At 36.7% G+C, this 20,822-nt stretch overlaps 1 protein-coding gene across 2 annotated transcripts; it reads left to right on the top strand.

Annotated features, from left to right (window-relative positions):
* Positions 1–36: 36 nt before the first annotated feature.
* LOC118275648 (uncharacterized) lies at positions 37–19,975 on the top strand. Of its 2 annotated transcripts, XM_035593681.2 has the most exons (8): positions 38–227; positions 12,438–12,535; positions 15,054–15,362; positions 16,102–16,179; positions 16,888–17,050; positions 18,192–18,335; positions 18,469–18,673; positions 19,059–19,975. In XM_035593681.2, exons 2-8 carry the CDS (start codon positions 12,466–12,468, stop codon positions 19,305–19,307), a joined length of 1,218 nt encoding a protein of 405 aa, XP_035449574.2. In that variant the 5' UTR covers positions 38–227; positions 12,438–12,465; the 3' UTR covers positions 19,308–19,975. The 2 variants fall into 2 exon arrangements, with proteins under 2 accessions (XP_035449575.2, XP_035449574.2); XM_035593682.2 differs by lacking the exon at positions 16,102–16,179 and having other exon boundaries at positions 37–227.
* The last annotated feature ends 847 nt before the right edge of the window (positions 19,976–20,822 follow it).

A 20,822-nucleotide genomic window follows, 5' to 3' on the forward strand; every position in this document is an offset into this window, starting at 1 on the left:
CGCGAGCTCCAAATTCAAAACGGCTTATCTCATAGAATTGAATTCTATTGGAGTTAGTTACCGCGGCATGCGTAGCGGAATAAACGCGTGTTTATAGATTCCGATACGAAATTCAGAGCAAAATAATTGTAACAAAAATATAGATTTTATCAATAAAAATGTGAGTTGTTTGTGAAGCACTTACTTGTAAATGCTTTGGGCCTTCAACGGACATATTTATTGTTAAGGTACGATCTTGATTATTATTATTGCTTAAATAAGTATCTACTTACAATAAAAACAAGTTTGGGTAAAAAATATGAATGACAACATTATGAGATAATCTTTAACAGAAGCTTTAGACTTAAATATAGGGAGAAACGGGTCCAAGTCGGATGCTGAGTATTGATTTTGCTTGGAATTCTACCGTTATTGAGATGATGGTAAAATTATACTGAACAAAGCATATGGGAACACTTCAGTTGGGTTACGTAGCTCTATATTTTATGTATTTATCGGGCGTGTTTGTGTTTCGTTATATTTTTTTCCTCTTGCACCAACCATGATCCATATAATTATTACCGAAAACATCGTTGGAAGCTGCTATAATATTCATGGCCTTATTGCTGCAACGCGTTCCATGCGGATATTAGGGTATTTCTGAGCCACTAATAGGATAATAATAAATTAATTCCCTAAATGTCTCATAAATTTTGTAAATTGGTTCTTAGTTTTTTAAATGTAGACTTTAAGTTAGAGTAGTTAATAGGTAGAGAGGTTAATATTTGTTTATACATATAAACATACATAACTATGTAATTTTTAAAGGCTATTTTGTAAAAATAGTCGTTTTTCTATAGAGTTTAAAATGATAAATTCACACTCGTAGTGCCCGTAGGCGTATTTTTACAGGGAAACGTTTTTACATAGCTATAAAATAAACAATTGAGTGTTTTGTATCCCTACAAATAGCTGTTTGTCACCAATTTTGCAGATAGGATCAGAACCATTTGTCCTTCTTCGTATCCTTGACCTTGCGAAGTCTCGAGGCCCCGACGACGCCGAGACGGGGCCGGTGGCGAAGCCCTGACGTAATCAAGATTACACTACATTTCCAAGTTCATACTATTATTATTTATTGATACAAACTAAAGCTACTTTATTTATACATCTTGTAAGCAACTGATACATTTCTTTAGACCTGTCGACAAGTTTTTTATTGGATAGGTAGTGACCATAATATAGTTCTATTGTCTTCTTTATTTTTTTTCCTTACAAGAGTTACAAAAAATAGCAGAAACGAGTGACTAATAGCTTAATGATCTTAGAACATCCTATAATGGAGTCATACATAACATAATTCAATGAATAACCGGCTTCTGACACCATTGAGTGATTGACACTCTTGATTTGGGTATTTTAAGGCTTCTCTGCCTTTTGTACAATCCAAGTGCCGAGTCTGTAAACTAATCCAAAGCATAATAAACAAATTACAGTAGGCTATTCGGTTAACTAAAATACAGAACTTTTAATAGTTGTCTTAATAATGACTTCTCACACCTTGATCCCCCTTGACCATCCAGGGGGATGCAAATATCCAATCGTCTTCATTTGTGAAATTAATATATCATCAAGAGTGCATAATATTAGCTATGTAGAATCTCAGTTTACGTAATTTAACACGTTCAGTAAAAGTAATAAATGATAAAACTGCACTTCAAAATATAAATTATAATGAACTGTTATCGCCCTGTGGTAGACTGGATATTTATCTTATCACAAAAATTGGTGCCGTAGAAATAAACCAATACATTTTTTTCTACATAATAAAATACCGCTCCCACTAGGTACCGTACCGAAGGCATAAAGTTAGGGTTATGTAGGTACCTTACACAAGGTACACAAGGTACCTATACATTGAAATAGTTCCTAATATTAAGAGGAAAAAAAGTAAACATTGTAACAATAAAGACCGCACAAATCATGCGCTTGCGCCGAGGTGTGGCTACAAAAACAGAATATTAAATAGAAGTATTGCGTCATGTCCGTAAATGAGATTACGAGACGACAACACATATACATTATAGTTTGTGTGTATTTATAGTATAACGGTATTCATTTACTACTACGATTTTTTTTATACCTGTTGTGTGTGTGGGAATGCTCTTGCTATGTAATTCAGAGCGACATTTTTGAGATACTGAATCTGGGAATATTTCGGTCACGATCAGATGAAAACGAGAGCCCCTAAATAGTTTTTGTATATTATGTGCTGTGTGTGAACATAGCCAATGACTCGCATTAGATGTGGACAGCTATAGTCAGACTTTGCTAATTATTCAATTCAATTCAATCTATTTATTGCAAACACATATACTAATTACTCTTTTTATTGTAATTGTTACTGTTACAAGAATATTCTTATGAAAGAAAATTATGAGAAAAATCGTCAGAAAATCGGGAAATAGCAGCCATTTTCTTTCAATACCGTGACGGGATGCGAGTAAATTATCAAACCGATATGCATGCTCAGATCTACTGTCATAAGTCACAATCCCAAATTATCTTATACTGACTAAAATCGTTAGCGTCAGGTAATTCTATCACCGGAAAATATATCGTCAGCAAATTGCAGTTTGCTGACAGAATCCACGTTTGTTGATGTCTACGTGATAACGGATTGTATTTCTGCTCTTCTTAAACGGTGGTGCACCTGCTGGGATTTACGTCAGCAATGCATATTGCTGAACTGGTTTTTTTATTATTTCATCTTTATTTGTTTCGATTCAATGTTTACTGTGCAAACGTAAAATAACTGAAATGCTTGCTGTAAAAGATGGGCTTTTACGTAAAGGTAACTTGCAAAGATTTACTTGTAATGGGTGCCTTTAAATATCTAGATACATAGGTAAAGCATTTAAAATGGAATGCGTAGTAAAAAAGCGTTGTTTTTCATCTTCTCCAATGAAGTCGTGAATTATTTTGACAGAAAGTAATTAAAGAAAGTTTCAAAATAAATACATACTTCTATATCTAATAGGTGAACGAAAAAACTAGTCATAAATTATAGAAATTAATTACGCGTGGAGTCGTTAATGTGTTTATGTACTCTGGGAATTCATACGTTCATACAGTGTCGATAATTAAAATTAACTGGGAATGATGTCACGATTCGCACGTTGGCCGGCTAGACGGCGAAGTGTGAATATGAAACAAGAAAGTTTATGGTTTTTCGCCTTACAAGAAGTCAATAGTTTTATGTTTTACTTAGTAAGTACCTTATAACCTATTTACATAGTTAAGTTAATTTTGTAAAATTATCTGTTACTAGACGCTATAAATGAGTATAGACACTATAAGTAGTTATTTAAGACAATAAATAAAAAGTAAATTAATTCATTTAGGTAAATAGGTACCTTTGTAGATATTACAATCTACAATGAGGATGAGGATATTATGTAAAACTGATAACTTTCTTTTTTGAAGTAAGTTAATGAATACATTTCTTGGGTAGGCGCGATCTAGTCTAAGTGTCTCTACATGTAGGCAAGTGTATTCATACTTATTAATATAATAATTGAGAAAGTGTATTTTGTTTGTTTGTTTGGCGTTTCTTCACGTCGTGTTGCGATTTTTGTGTGAAGTTAGTTGGGGGATTGGAGAATGATGTAGGCTGGCTGCGGTTTGTCTCTATCTAACCCCGAATTTCAAAAATAGAAAGCTATAAACTGGTATGTGGACTAAAAGTATATTTTATTTTTGGAAATCTGTCCCCAACCCCTTAAAAGACACGTACCTACGTAACCGCGGGCGGAAAGCTAGTAGGTAATACTATGACCATGCTGTAACAGGTAATATCGTATTACATTACTTAGGTAGATATTATGAGTATATTGTTGTCATTCGCCGATAACTCAGTGAAGTGGAACCCCAAGGGAAATCTACAATTAATAAAGTCTACTATTACGTCAAAATAGTCAGTAATGGATACCATAGTAATATAGCTTTTAAGTACTTGGTAGTAACTAGATTCCTACATAGCCGTCATTTATGTCATCATTACTTTTTGGCAACAAATGCCTTAAAACTAGTGTAAAATTAAATGGGGTTTAGTCTCATCTAATAGATCTCTATTTAAAGACCATAAACTTAAAGGAAATATTCATTTTATAATCCTTTAGGCTGCCTGTCCACCGGAGCGGAGCGAGGCAGTAGGAGCGGCGAAACGGAGTAATGCGGAGCGGAGTTGCGTACTGTGTCTGTCCACCGGAGAGGAGCGAGGCTGCGGAGCAGAGCGAGAAAGTAATGCGGAGCGGAGTTGCCACTGTGTTTTTCAATATGCGGAGCTAGGCCGCGAGTACGCGACGAGTCATTTCGAGCTCCCGGCGGCGGGCGATTGGTTTAGTTCTACGCCAAAATGTCAGTGACAGCAGACATGTTATCGAAAAAGTTAATACGTTTTTTATATTACCTTACATTGCTTGAGGAAGAAGAAAGTCAGAAGAAACCGAATTACTTACCGTATACTATTTGAACAATTCTATATTACATACATATCATCATTCCCCGCTCCGCTTCCCCGCTCCGTTTCTACCGCTCCGCTGCCTTGCATCCCCGCTCCGCTTACCGGTTTTGTATGAATTTTTAAACTAGTTCGCAACTCCCTGTCCACTAAAGAGTTTGTAAGTTGGTTTTAGATAATTTGGAATGACTTGGTCCAAGTTTTGGCGTGTGACTGAAGGCTGATTTCTCCGTATAATTTTGTCTCCAAGCAATTCAATTAGATTGTGTTATGTTGGTTTGTGATAGTTAAATGATCGCTCCGCTCTGGTGGACAGGCAGCCTTAGTGCGGCACTCAATATGTTGAACAGAGAAAAACAACATTTAATTTGGGCAGAAGTTTTTAAGAACATTACTATAGAGCTGTATAAATGTAATGTGCTCACATGTGTATAATGTTATGTATGTACCTTACGGTAATGGTAGTGAAATACGTTAAATAAAATAAAATATATTAATGTGTACCTAGTTATAAAGATAATAAGGGTTAATGTTAACGGAGAATGATTATATTATTATGAAAAATAAAACCTGTAGCAGTGATAAATAGATAATAGAATTCAACATTTTGTAACAATTGTCCACAGTCCGATGTAGGTTAATATATTTAGACTTTTTTTTCTGTTAGGTTTAAATTTCAAAAAAAAATGTATTAATATAATCGGCAAAAACGGGGGAGGTGTAGTGTGTGTGACACCTCGCGCCTATAAGTAGTGTAAGTTAGTCATATAAGTTTAGTCAATTAAAGATATTCATAAGACAAACACGTCTCATTCATTGCTCCCGAACACACGTCATTGCAACAAATAAGTAAAGGTTCTAATAAGTACTTCGTATCATGTTTGCATCTGACTCGCTCAGTATAATGTGCATCGTGATTTCTGTTCATTTAAATAAATAACCATAAACTGGAAAAATCCTAGTGTTATCAATACTTTCAAATATAGTTCGAAAGACCACCTAGCTTCACTGACAGACTGACGGACAATTTAATTTGACGTCTCAAAAGTGCTTAATTTAGGATTAATTGAAATAAATGCTTTGACTTTGTTCCTTAAAAAGCAGTTTTGATTGTGAGGTATTGCACTAAATTTTAATTTGGATCAAAAGTCCCTAACGCGCATATCTGGAAAAGGTACTATACTTACAGGAAGGAAAACATTATGAGTTCATATACCTAGTTAGAGTCTAGTTAAATGAAATGTTAGTTAACCTTATTGAGAAGTTAATAATTACGAACTACGCACTAGTAGTTCTAGGATAGAACTACGTCTTAGCCAAAAACAACGCAATGCTTCACAAACCAGTAGTGGCAGTGATGATCTCTATCAATTATTGCAGCATTTTTAAGACCTCACAACGGTATATAAATACATATGTTATGAGTATCCACTTTTCGAGAGATGGCCATACATGCATAGTTTAGAGTCTAAACTTTAGACAATAGTCATTTTATATCTATAATTTCAAATACTTTAAAACTATTACCTCGTGATCCGTGGTACCGCTCTAACCTAGGCATATTGTGTACCTATAGGTACACAATATAATAATCAGGTCAAACATAGTCACTATGATCGTGACTCCTCACTGCCTTGCAATACATCGAGGCGATGAGACAATCATTCTAAGTTTATTTCGATGCTGGTGACATTAGCCAATAAATACCGTGCAGACGTGGGACCTACTGACGTGACAGTTTCAATGTTTTCATTTGTCTTTACAAAATGTATAGGTAGGTATGTTCTTTTAACGAATAGCATGAGGGTTTTCTTGTATTGAACATTTTTCATTCAGGGGTGTAAAAAGATTCCGCTGCATCGTAGCAATTTAACACTTACTAGCTACTTCCGCAAGGTTCCACCCTCTCTTCTCAGCTCCTATATATCGTAGCGTAATGTTTTATAGTCTTCCTCGATAAATGCGCTATCCAACACAAAAATAATTATTCAAATCGGAGCAGTAGTTCCGGTGATTAGCGTGTTCAAACAAACAAACAAACTCTACAGCTTCATATAATAGTATAGATGTAAATTAATTGCATTGTTAATAGATCTTTATGTTTTATTTCCATTTTACATAAAAAAAAAACATTCCTACGAAACATTTTTGTAAAGAAAAACAATTGATGGACTGAAAACTGAAGTGAAAATGTTGTATGCAACAATAGCGCCAGTCTTCAAAAGATGTTAAAAGCTAAATATACATTTTATAACATAATTTAACTCCCAATAACTAACGTTTGGCTTCGGCTTGGTATATAGTTTATGTAGGTATTTCCTGTTGCTATTTCCAGCGATTATTTTTGTCTGAACACGACTCCAGCCTTGCCCTTGGACCTTTGCAGTTATATTCTCTATAGCATATTTCGAAACGGTTTAAAAGCGGATCAACTATCTTCAAAATGTTGTTTAGTTACAATATCATAACTGCTATTATAGAAAAAAGGAAAATGCTTTGGATTTTCATATTCTTGCTTACACCATTAGTCACTTACAAACTCGCCACAAAAGAGTAAAAAGAGATTCCTTTCCTGTATTAGGGTGCTTATGCAACAACGTACCTATATGCAATGTTGAATGAGTCCTTTGGGAGCAAAAAAAACAGTCCGATTAAAATACGTGTTTGCCAAAGAACCTGCCAAAATGGGATAGGGCAGGGTTTTCATTGAACGAGGTTGAATAACTAAGTACTTTGCGTACAACAAAGAATTCAAAAGTCATCAATCTGATGACCTCAGTTACATCAGTCAAGAGAACTATTTGGCCAAGGTGCATTGATCTCATTTTAACTATATTTACGTGTCTCTTTTACGGTCGGTGATGTGATGGTTAGAAATAATTCAATGTTGAAAGTCTGACAGATGATGCGCTGTTTGTACGCACGAGAGCGGCGCCGGCGACTAAACGGCATACAAAGCACATCACTGGCCTTTTGTATACAAAACTGGGTTAATTTTACATTATTTAGTGACCTTTACATTGTTTTATTGCTGAACTTGTGAACATTTGTGCATAACACAATGAGGTGTGGAATTGCCACATTTTAGTAAATTGGCTCTGAGAAACTATTAGCACAAAAACAATGAAATAACAAAGGGAAAATTCAGCTAACTATCAGGAAACAGTAAAATTAACTGCTCACTGGCCACTAACACTTTAGTCTAAAATTAGCCAATTGTGTTCGAATCTTAATTTAAAACCGACATTGGCGCCAATTGTGTTCACCGAATTTCCAATATTACATGGCGAATTTGTCCTACTTTCGGCAAAATATGAGCAAAACACGAAGTTTCGACTCCATAAGGAATGAACTCAGAACATTAATTCTGATCGTAAATTATAGACCCCAGGGACACGTCAATTCAATACGCTAATTGACCCACAACAGCAGTAATAAATGGCTGATCTATTTAATTAATTTACATTATTGGGTCAAATGGACAAGAACTTTGCCAAACCAAACAATATATGTCTATAACTTATTACAAACGCTCCTTATTTCAAGGGAGGAAATCATGCAATGACTTCTCCCTCCCGCCTTGGGCGAGAGGACAAGAGGGAGTGTCAGAAAACCCAACTTATTCTTAACTGACTTCAAAAAAAGGAGGAGGTTCTCAATTCGACCGTTCCTACTCTTGCTGTGTTAATCGATATCTCCGGCAGTTATAGACCGATTTGAGAAATTCTTTTTGTATTTGAAAGAGTACGATGTACGTGTGGTCCCATGCATTTTTTTTAAAGTCTGACCATAAATGTGGAAGATAATCCAGGGAACTCCTGCAAAAATGATCAGAATGTGCTCTGCGTTTGAGTTTAAGTGATGTATATTAGCTAATCTTTCTCAGTAACCATAATATTCAGGACAGATCAGAGGCGGATTATCCATAAGGCAAACTAGGCACGTGCCTAGGGGCGCGTAGTTACAAGGGGCGCGGGATCTCAGAATTTTTAAATAAATAAAGACAATAACATATCAACGATTAAGAATTAAATGCTGATCTGTAATAGATTATATTGCACAACACAAGCATCGATATACTCGTATTATGCAATATTGCGCGTTTGTTGCGTCGTTGCGTCGTTCTCGAGCGTCGGATGTTACTTTGCATGCAATAGATTCCGGAGATCCCTGCCGCCGGGGTAGAGGCGCGGCTAGCGCGGTGGCGGCAACTAAGTTTTGTCGTCACGTCGCGTCGTCGTCAGTCAGTTACGCGCGCTTCGACGCTCCTATTGTTTACTTTCTCGCTGTGGTATTTGTGTGTATCAATTACCTTTTAGAGTATTTCTCAAAGAATGAGTGAATTAAAAAAGAAACCTAGTGGTGCATCAATATAACCACTCAAACGTCCGGCCCGCGCGACCGTTTATCTCTCTAACGTCCAGCCGCGCACGGCATCCGAACCGCGCGCGACTCGCAAGTTCATCGTAACAAAAAACCTATATAGCTACTGAACCGTAATGCCTAGAATAAAGAAAAGAATAGGTACCAAAAAAAAGATTGAAGAATACTGATCAATCTTAACGATTTTTTTAAATCTTTAGTTAATCTTTAAAATACAATAAAACGGGTTAAACATGAAACACAGAAAAAAAAAACAGAATTATTTCTACCTTTTTAGAATATACGGAGACCATTGCCTGCAACAGAAAAAAGCCTTTCATATGGAACAGATGTTCCAACTATGCAAAAGTATTTGTTGGCAATCGGTGTTATTGAGCCGTACAAGGAATTTCTTTGCTGATACCAATATGTGATAGGGTCTGACGTTTCGAAGTCGACGACAGGCTGTGTTAAATAATGTTTTAATTCATCTCGTAAACCGTCTCCTTGACTTTCTGATTGCAGCTGATTTCTTACCAACTTGTTGTGAAATTCCCAAATGTTAGATTCTTCTGCTTCCTTCATCTGGATTTCCAAATTTTTTTCTGGATTTTCATGATTTGTATTGTTCTCTAATTGTTGTTTTGAAGTTACAATCATATTATTAATTTTATTAATAACTCTGGAGCATGCTAATTTGTCAGAGAAATGAATTTTCTTGAACCTCGGATCCAGTAGTGTCGTGGTAGCTAAAACATGTACTTGTTCCACTGTACTGAATCTCTTACTTAATTCTTCCAATAATTATAATATAAATAATTTTTGGTTGCAGAGCCAACATCCGTTTCCGTCTTTATAGCACTATATGTTTTATAAGACAGGATACTATTGGTATAATTTTGCTTGATGTTACAAATTTTTCTACACATATTTCTTTTGTCACAGCTTCCATGGGTTTTAAAGTATTTATAAGATCTCTAATACCATCCAGTTGACTGGCGGTTAACATTGGCGGAGCTTTCGGGTGGTTAAGTAATATTGTAGCACGTAGATTTGATAACTTTACAAATCGAACTAAAATTCGACTGTGGCATCTGATCCTGAAAACTCTGGCAATTTCATGGTTTGGCAATGGCAACAGAATTGCTGAAAGTTTGCGCGGCTAATTTTACTTTCATAACCTGCTTTGTAAAGTTAACATGCTGATTTTTGAGACGGTTAGCTAAATGAACACCTTCTCTTTCTTGCAATTCATTTAATTTTTCAATATACTGCCACGAAATGGTTCAACCCTCTGCATCTAATAATTCTTTTTTTGAACAAGTGTATTTCTAACTAATTTCAACATCTGCGCGGGGTCTGGAATTATAACAATCTCTTGTCCATTAACTTTGAAAAAGGGTGTGATATTTTCTGGTGACTCCAAATTACAACCTAAAATCTTAGCCATAGCAAAATTTGCAGGGCACCCGTCAAATGTTAAGGATGCATCTATAATATTACATTCAATTAGCAAATTGATACAATTATTTATTAAACAAATATACAAAACTTATTTTGTTTCATTTATTAATAATAATAAATTATTTAAGCTTTTACACAATCTATATCTACAAGCATTAGCGTAAGTACAAGGGTCCTGGTCTACTAAAGTCTAGGGTTTGATGATACAACGTCATCGTAATTGCAAAAACAACAAGTTAAAATTTTTAGTATTAGGATGGCCATTTATGGCTGGTACAGGGGCGCCGATAAAGTGATTGCCTAGAGCGCTCTGGACCTTTAATCCGCCACTGGGACAGTAGTAGCATATCTGGTATAGAATGAGGGGGCTTGATGTGCTGTCTGATTTACCGGTGTATGTAGGTACCTAATCTGTTTGGTTTACCGGGGCAAATCTCTGGCAGTTATAGTCCGATTTGAGAAATTATTTTGGTGTTTGAATCAGTACGATGGCAGTGTGGTTCCATATAATTGTTTTTAAGGTCTGACCAGTAAATGTGGAAGATAATCCAGGGAACTCCTTAAAATGAGCAGAATGAGCTCTGCGTTTACGTTGAAGTGATGCATACTAGCTTATCTTTCTCAGTAACCACAAAATTCAGGACAGTTAGAATGATGGGTAGTTGATGTGCTGTCTGAGTTACATGACTGTATACCTATGTGGGTATCTAATCTGTTTGTGTGTTTTACAACTGACTATGTAGTAGCTTATGAACTGTTAGCTGTCGGCTCAGCAGATCATAAGTTAGGGTATCAGGTTAATATACATTTGAAAGTAAGGTAATTATGCGTCAATATGGATGGATATTTGTATTATTCATTTAAACGGCGCTGTCTCATATGAGCAGCGCATTTAATAGGTCGACCCATACTCAAATAAGTTTTCACTAAAAATCAAGAAATTACAATTTTAACAAAAAAAAAACCGGTTTCAAAAAATAAATATTCCAAAACAAATTAATATGCACTAAGTAGAAATAATTGCGTATTTTTCAACAATTTAATAGATCAACTAACTTTAACTAACTCATCACACACATTATAATGTAAAGGTACAATTATTGTTATTTTTGGAGTCGGTGTCAGCCTAGGAAACGCCAACAACTACGTGCTAGTTGTGCACGGGCTTAAAGTGGTGGTTGAGTACCTACTTACAACTGGTGTAAAACTGTAATATTTTGTTGTGATAATAGGTAAATAACAAACCCATCTTAGCACTGAACCACTCCAGAAGCTTCAATAATTGTACCCTTACATTATAATGTGTGTGATGAGTTAGTAAAGTTAGTTGATCTACAATTGTTGAAAAATATTCAATTATCACTTTTTTTTTAGTGCATATTAATTTGTTTTGGAATATTTATTTTTTGAGTCTTATATAATAGAATTACAAACGCTCCTTATTTCAAGGGAGGAAATCATGCAATGACTTCTCCCTCCCGCCTTGGGCGAGAGGACAAGAGGGAGTGTCAGACTCTTACTGACTAAAAAACATCCCGTTCCTACTCTTGCTTTTTGATCCGGAGCCCCGATGAACCCGCTAGGTAGTACGCAGCATCAGTCCTACTGGGCCCCATCTGCGATGATCTAATGGCTCTTTGAGACGCGCACAGAACGCGATGCGCCGAACGCACGGGTCTGGTTCTGGTTGAGCGGCGAGCTACCCTTGCTCGCCGACCCGATCCCGCTGTTTCGACGTTCCGGGCAACACAATATTTAGCGTAAGCTGCCACTTTTCTGCAGTGCCTCAGGTATGATTGCTGGTGCGTAAACTGATGATGACTTCGCTGTCATCAGACGTAAGCTTGCTGCGTCGCTACTGCAGAGAGTCCGAGGTAGCTCGAACACACTCCTGAGAGTCATTGCGGGTAAATTTGATTGTCCGATTATCCATTGCTTGTCGTGCGTGCAAGTGTGACGCCCAAGGCGAGAAAAGTCACTGGATGATTTTCCCCCTCAAAAAAAAAAAAAAAAAAAAAAACAGGCTTGAACCAATGCCGGACGCGAGGGACGCTCCTACGAAAATGTACTTACGTGATTCTAATTAAAGTTTATTTTCTATCTATTCCAGATCTTCATGAACATGGAGTGAAGAAAACATGACGATACTTTTATACGACTACTACGATTTGGAGGAGAAATCCTCCAGGCAACTTAATGTGTGGAAAGGTGAGAACGAAATGAGTCAAGAGTCTGACACTCCCTCTCGCCTCGCCCAGGGCGGGAGAAGTCATTGGATGATTTTCCCCCTAAAAAAAAGCTCGATTCCTGATGATAAAGAAATTATCTCCATTAAACTTAAACAAGACACAAAATTGCCATCAAGTTAGAATGAGTTCTTCTTCAAAGTACTTCTGAACGGACAATATTTTTCTGCTAAATATAGCCGCAAACTGCAATTATGGCCAGCAAAATTGCATGCAGTTATAATTATCTAGGCTATTTATCGAAACATATTTGGTATGGACATGTTGTATAGCCAAAATGGCTGCGCAATTAAAAGCCAATAGTCTAGCGGCTAGACACAAATTGCAGATACCTAGAAATTACTCCTTCAGGGTGTTCTTCCACCAGAGATATGCTATGTAGCTATGCTACGAAGATGTAATAATAAGCTGTGAAATTATAATCTAAGATAGAATAGTTTAGTTAATCTAAGTAACTGTGCGAGGAAGATGCCGCAGTATCGATGTATCGATAGTAGGAAAGCCCTTAGCACGCATCCAAAAGCACTCTTAGAATAAATACTATGTATCTGGCTCAAAGCAGGAGAAGGAACGGAGTGGTTTTTAGTCTGTAGGAGTCGCACATCCCTACCGCCTCAACCAAGCACGGGAAAAGTCATTAGAAGATTTTTGCCCTTGAAAAAAAAATGTAAGGTACGTACAAGTCTGAATATTCTTATCACCTTTTTTCACTCATAGGTACACAAATGAGTCTTATGTGTGAATACGCTCATTGTAATGGTCTGGTTATCTTTAACAGACGTTTTGCGATAAAGGTGACTCAATATGCATCGCTGAACTACTTTACGTGATAAATGGTTCTAGCTTACATTATACAATTCGAGTTTCTCTTTTGATAGAAATTGGTATACTTTCTATTTGCCATTATTACCCCATAATAGGAAGGTACATAGTGTGATTCTATTAAAATGTACTCGTAGGTACTAATACATTACAAAGGTTATCGGGGCTCCGGCTCAAAGCAAGAGAAAGAACAGGGTAGTTTTTAGTCAGTAAGAGTCTGACACTCCCTCTCACTTCGCCCAAGGCGAGATCAGTCAAAGGACGACTTTCACCCCTCAAAAAAAAAAAAAAAAAAAGCTACTGAAACACTAAACACGATGTTCCAGAATCGGTAGTACAAATGTTTCAATTTCAATGTTATGAATCTGAATGGTTGAGATATAAATGGCATCGGTTATTGCAAAATATAAAACAGATAGTCTGCCGTGTCTGAATTTACATACATGCGCTGATTTACCTGCATTTATAAAGCAAGCACTGCAGTTTGAAATTAAGATTCTGAATTTGTAGTATGCAGAGATGCTTGCAAAACTAACCAGATCTATACTTTATCTATAAAACTGAAGAGTTTGTTTGTTTGAACGCGCTAATCTCTGGTTCTACTAAACCTAATTGAATAATTCTTTTTGTGTTGGATAGTGCACTAATCGAAGAAGGCTACAGGCTATAAAACATCATGCTATGACCAATAGCAGCTAAGTAGAGCGGGTCAAACTGTGCCGTAGTCGCTAGTTAAGACTAAACCCCCGATTAATCCAATAAATATCTAAGAAAATCCATTTGAAATTCCCTATCTCATTGTCAGGTATAAACTCCCGTCTACAAATAGCATATGCAGGTCGATAAAATTAAATTCTAATCGCAAATGAAATCAGGCAGATAACATGGTGGATCCCGCATGTATTCATGTACTCATCGTTTATCGGTCTTATGTCACTATGACCTCACGATGTACTCTACGCACACACACCTTTTTGAGGCCGGTTGAATTTTAAAACGATGACCTAAAAGTCATTCAGAGTTGTTAATGCAACTTGCAAACCTATGTAACGTAGTATACTTATATAGAATTTTTAAAACTATTCATTTGCAATTTTTGTGTTATGTCGAGTGATCTCGTATGTCACATACTTAATGAGTATGGACTCCTAGTGTGCCACGAAACCAGTCGAGTGACCTCGTAAAATACTTAATAATTAATAACTTCCCATATAAAACTATTTTCATATGTAGACCTTTGGTAGATCTTTGTACTAGTTTCGCAATTTGCAATGAAGTGACTTTTATAGAAAAGTTATGACGTGTCTGACATCGAATTAAAAATAGCAAATAGCTAAACAAATACTACAACGACCTACGAACTGCACTTTGCAAGAGAATTTTTATTTCCTAGGAAGGTACTCTGTTATTTCTGATGGTTCATATTTTATTTCCTACTAGCGTGCCCCAACTTCGCATGGGTACAAATGTACAATAGTGATATATTATGCACGTATTATACATACATATAAACCTTCTTCTTGGATCACTCTAATTAAAAAAACCGTCGCATAAAAATCCGTTTAGAAAGGGAAATAGGGACAGAGAAAGCGACTTTGTTTTATATACTATGTAGTGATATCCGATAAAACATAAACAAAACCCTTTTTCTATTCCAGCATGGCACATAATCCTGTACGTATGTGCCGCGGTCTTCGGCATCACCAACTACGTGTTCCTACAGAACACCATGCAACTGGTGGACAACAACTGCGTGCTGTTCCCACGCAAACTGGAGTTCCACACGGTAGAACTGAAAGCTCAAAATATAAGTGAAACACATGACTTTAAGAATGTAACTGACGATGCTCAAGGTAACACGACCGTCCTCAACGCTGATGGCAGTGAGAAGGTGAAGAGAGAGACCAATGGAAATGAAACGACTACTACTGAAGTCCCAACGTTGGAAGGCGAGACTTTTCTCACTGGTACGGTTAATGTTGCACTTTTTATCTTTACTAGAAGTAACGTCACGTCTTTTATCCCCGAAGGGGTAGGCAGAGGTGCTCATTACGACCCGTAATGCCGCTATACAATGTACACCCACTTTTCACCATTTGTGTTATAAGTCCGATGAAATAGGGGGTGAGCCTATTGCTGGACACGATTCCAGACTCCGTGCTACTACTGAGAAATTTTCGAAAAACCGAAAAAGCTCAGTAATACTTTGCCCGACCTGGGAATCGAACACGACCCCTTCACGTACTTGCGAAGTTGCGACCAGTCGACCAATCAGTCCAATGAGTTATCATTACTTTTATCGAGAAAATAAGTTTTATGAGCCATTAACTTCATGTGAACGACTACAGAAATAAGCATTGCATTTAAACACGAAACAATAGAATTACGAGTACTTTTACTGATTTATTATGTAAATGTTTTTATTAAACTCCTATTATTGATGGATACTGCGCTAATGTAGTACCAATTGAAATAAACTTTGTTATAGAGAATATTTTAGGAACTAGGTGTGGCTTAATGAAAGATAAAGATAAATATCTTAAAATATATTTTATATTTGCATTACACATAAGTTATAAATATAACAAATAAAAGAATACATGCAATATTTCATGCAGTATTAAGAATAGGTACAAGAGCTACATGTTATGCCGTCTAAGTCGACATGAAATTAATATTTTTTTTTCGTCTTTCTTTTTTGTTAAGGGCCAGTGTCACGTCCCGCCAAAAAGCCTTGGATTACTTTTTTATCTGTAACTCTCTCCGTGAAAAGGAAATTTAAAAGTAACGGCAATACAAAATACAACTGCGTTCCCTTGCGTGTGAATTGTTTTGTACACAAAAATAATATTTACTAACACTGTAAGGTAAAATTTACTAACAAATATGATTTGGTTTTGATTCTGCTCTTCAATTAACTGGAAATTCCATATATTCAGATTGCCACGTGCGCGTGCGTGTAAATATTTTTGAAACATGTTTGAAATGCATGCGTTTTCAGATGAAAGGATGAATATTTTTTTGTTGTTTTGGTTTTTCGTAAATAATAAAGCATACTATGTACGCTGGAGAATATAGGGCCTTGTTTTGAGGTTGTGTTAGTGCGTAGAATATCCAAGCATTGCAGATACACCTTTTGGCATTCGTTTCGACAGTTCGACCATATCCAATATCGTATGTAAATACAATGTCGATGTATTCTTCTACGATACTATGCTTGAGCAATCGAAACAGACACCACCTTTTTGTTCTGTATCCTTAGTACGAGTTTGACATGAATAAACTAACCAATCGGTACCCTTAGTACGAGTTTGCTTTACGTTTAAAGTAATCGAAACGAAAGCGCGTTCGGCACTCTGATTGGCCGGCTCGAATAAACCAACCAATCCAAGCGCCGAACGCGCTCTCGTTTCGTAAAGCAAACTCATTCTAAAGGTACTGATAAGCACAAAAAGGATATTGCACTTATTTCCCTTTTCAAACTGATTACAGAAAATAAAACACATCGCCTAGCGTTGGACACGACGAGGACTTTGTTCGAGTCCAATGGAGACTGCCAGTTTGCTGAGTACATGCCCCTGATGTCCATGATCTTCGCTTCAGTATGGATCACCATGTTCACCATGTGTCCTAGGGGAGGACGGGCCAGGACTGGGTATGAATGGAGTTATTTTGTCAGTAAATATACAATTTGTGTTTGACCAGTCTTAATAAGCTACACTTGGGAGCAAAGAAACGGAGTCACTAGCGATTTTTAGTTTTAAAGAACTCAGAACGCTGAACACTCTATATAACTTTAAAAATAAAATTCGTTTCAGAGAAAGTACTCTCATTTTAAAGATAATTTAATTGCGTCTCATGGGCATACGTTACCAAACAATAATTATCTGATCATCTAACATGTAAATTCTTTAATTACCAACTCAAATCTGCCTAGAGATGAGACAAAAGAGAACCCCGTGTTTATTCTCTCGTCTGCACGCCCAAGCCTTAGGTCATTTACCAAGGTGACTAAGCGACTAGGCATTTATTAGTTATTTTATTATAAAAGTTACTCGATAGCAATAACCGTCACTTATTTATATGAGGAAAATAATTAATATACATACATACAGGAAAAATACTCAAAGTGACTACAGCCTGAGTATAATGCCAAAGTAGGTCTAACTAAAAATAATGTAATTGTAATTGTCCTAATTCAAGTTGGTAAGTGCCTACATTATTTTTAGTCGAAATACCCATTATTATTATCCTTATTCAAATCCAGTAATTAGGTATGTTTGAAATTATTAATTAGCATTTTGTTCAAAGGGCAATCGCCGATGAGACAATAGGATGTTCATAAAGTTTTTATTTCTTACCCTGGTCCAAACAGATTAAAAAACAAAAATTATTAAAGACAAAATTCGTATTTAAATTCAGAACAACGCTGGTTGGCTTGAGTCCAAGGAGGTCACGCGGAAGATTTGAAGTCTTGTTAACGACGACTAATTAAAAATAATTTGTTTCGTGGCTTTTATGTGGAAGACATAATTCTGCTTATTATTGATTATTGTTACAAATTAATCACTAAAATCTCCTAGTTAGCAGTTGACAGACGTTAGACCCCGGTCTTTCTAAAAGAAAAGGCTCTGAAAACCATTGTAGGTATTATAATTGGGTGTACGTACAAACTGACTAAACAGTCGCTTAGATTCAAGTAGATAGGTATATTATGACTATATAGTCATAAAGTATATAAAGTAATACTTATATAAGTGTTACTTTTTTATACTAAACACAATATATTTGTTCAGGCTTCAACAACCATGGAGAATCCTCACTCCAGCGCTTCTGTTCGCGCTGGTGATGGTAGGAGTGACTGGCCACAGTTTCGCCTTAACCAACCAAGGTATGCACGCCTTTTGTGCAGCCTTCTACGAGGTCACTAATACAACTACGTAAGTATCAAAATAGCATGCGTAAAAAAATAACAAAAGAAACAAGAAACTTAGGTACGCCAAAAATTCTTACTAGACATAGAAAGTTAGTCTAAATAAATGTCGTATTCAAATAGCCTCTTTATATTTCCAGTTGCTCATCAGTAGATCCATTCTTGGAGCTGGGGTGGAACTCCACATGGGGTTTCGGTGCGCGGGTAGCAGCTACCCGAGGGACATGCGCAGGAGTGCTGGCCAGCTGGGCCTGCGCCGCCGCCCTACTGCTGGCGCGCTGTCTCACCGCACCAGACTTCGTGCTACGACGCACTGATGTCTACCTCGCTAAAGACCCACAGCAGGTTAAACTGCACTCTATTAATACCTATTTTAAATACTTACAGCAAATGCTACGGGGCCCGCGCTATATGGGGTCCCAGCGCCTGTGCCCAAATCAACAAAAAACCGACTTCAAAAACCATAAAATAAAAATATACTAATGACAAAAAAAAAATACTGTTAAAGATCTGGATTATTTACATCCTTAAATTCATTAGGCAATGTAACTCAAGGGCCGCATGTTCACATTTGCTACAGTCCCCGCGTCGCGTGCCCTTAATCCGGCACTGGCAACACCCATATTTTTTTATCTAAAATGATGAAACGAAAGTCAAATGCATCGACATCAAAGTCAACTTGCATTCTACTAACTATCCTCTAATAAAAAAAACTAATTTTAATTTACAGAAAGTAATCCCCCACCTATTGAAGACTCAGAAATACCACCAACGGTCTAACCAGAGCTCGCCGAGTAAACGTGACAACGTATCGGTTCGGTCTGAGCCAACGGTGACCACGGAGTTGGTGACAGCCTCCGTGGAGCAGGGCCAGGACACGGCCCCTACCTCGCTCACAGTCACACCAGTCAGGTCACCACGCTCCACCGAAGAAATCGAGATGACATATACGTCACAAGAACGCGCACACAATCAGTAGATGTATTTTTTACTTTGTGATAGCAAAGGCGGATTGATCATTGAATGTTGAGTACTGGGGCCTTAGTCTGCTATTACAATTGTGTCAGAATGGGCGATCACTGATCAGTGCGGAGCTATGTAGGTTGTATAGCTCCGTCCCTCTTCCACTGCTCAGTGATCGATTAACCGCTGTAAAGCTACAGTGGCGCCATTTTAATATCATTGCATTTCCTTTCATAGGCGGCACGTATGTATATTAAATCTTATACATTAATTGTATTTCGGTATAAGGGTCAGCAAAGCGCATGTACAAGTGTTGCAAGCACGGTAACCACTTATTATCAAATGGGCCGTGCGCTTTCTTGCCACCGTCGTGGTATAAAACAAAATTTATATTCAATTTTCAAGGCCTTTTAAACTTAACTTTACAGTACTATATATGGGTACATCTATGATTTGCTTGATAATCCGCAACCCACGACAGACTTAGCACGGTTATATCCTCTCTGCCGCTCTTGCTAAATCAAAGTGACTAGATATAATAAATCGTTAGGTGCTTTTAAATTTATAAAAATGTATTTTATAACAACAAATGAGCTATATACAGCTTCCTTTTGACAAACTTTGACTTTATATTATAATTATGTGTAAGCTTAAGTGAAAATAAACGTAGATTAATATTGAAAATTTGGTTTTTATTATGTTATTCGAGTTTAAGTTTTCCTCACGTTGACGTTCCTGAAGTTTACATGAGTATGTATGTATGTATGTTGTTAGTGTTGTTGGTATGTGGAGGACTAAGGGGGAGGCCTTTGTTCAGCAATGGACGTCTCTCGGCTGATAATGATGATGATGATGTATGTTGGCAAACGGTAAAGGAAAACATCGTGGACTTATAATTTCTATAAATAAAGTTTGAAATCGCCAATACACCTTGAGTAAGCGTGGTGATTCATGCTCAAACCTTCTTTCTCCGTGTGAAAAGAGCCCATTGCTCTTATTGCTGACAACTAAAGCACAGAATACCCTAAGGCTGTTGATGTGATTTGAGGGTCAAAAACACCCATCATAAATTCTAATTTCCTAAGCGTTTCTTATTTAATACACCAGGACAACTGAAATTAGCGAGTGATCTTATAAGGATATCCCACGGGAACTGGGGACCGTACAGTATATTTGCCGGAGAGAGATAGGATTCTCCTGGTCAATCTCGAAAATTCGATCGTTTTTAAAATTCATTTTGCAGTCATTTTTAAATTCGCAGTAAAATCATAGTGAAATTAATTTTATGTTCTTGATGTAAATTCGACACTGGCGCCACCGTGTCACGGTTTGAAGTGAAAGGAACTAAATCGGGTGGATTTTGTATTCATATCGAAAGTCATCTCACACACGAAATCATCTGTCAAATGTAGAATAACTATTTCTTGAGTGATAAGTTAAAAAATATCACTTATATTGTAGACGTGTAAAAGTGGTGTTTACTGGTCTAATTACCGAAATAATTTCATTATTTCGTTACATACGTATAATT

This window comes from Spodoptera frugiperda, chromosome 8, assembly GCF_023101765.2.
Source record: "Spodoptera frugiperda isolate SF20-4 chromosome 8, AGI-APGP_CSIRO_Sfru_2.0, whole genome shotgun sequence".
Classification (NCBI taxonomy): domain Eukaryota; kingdom Metazoa; phylum Arthropoda; class Insecta; order Lepidoptera; family Noctuidae; genus Spodoptera; species Spodoptera frugiperda.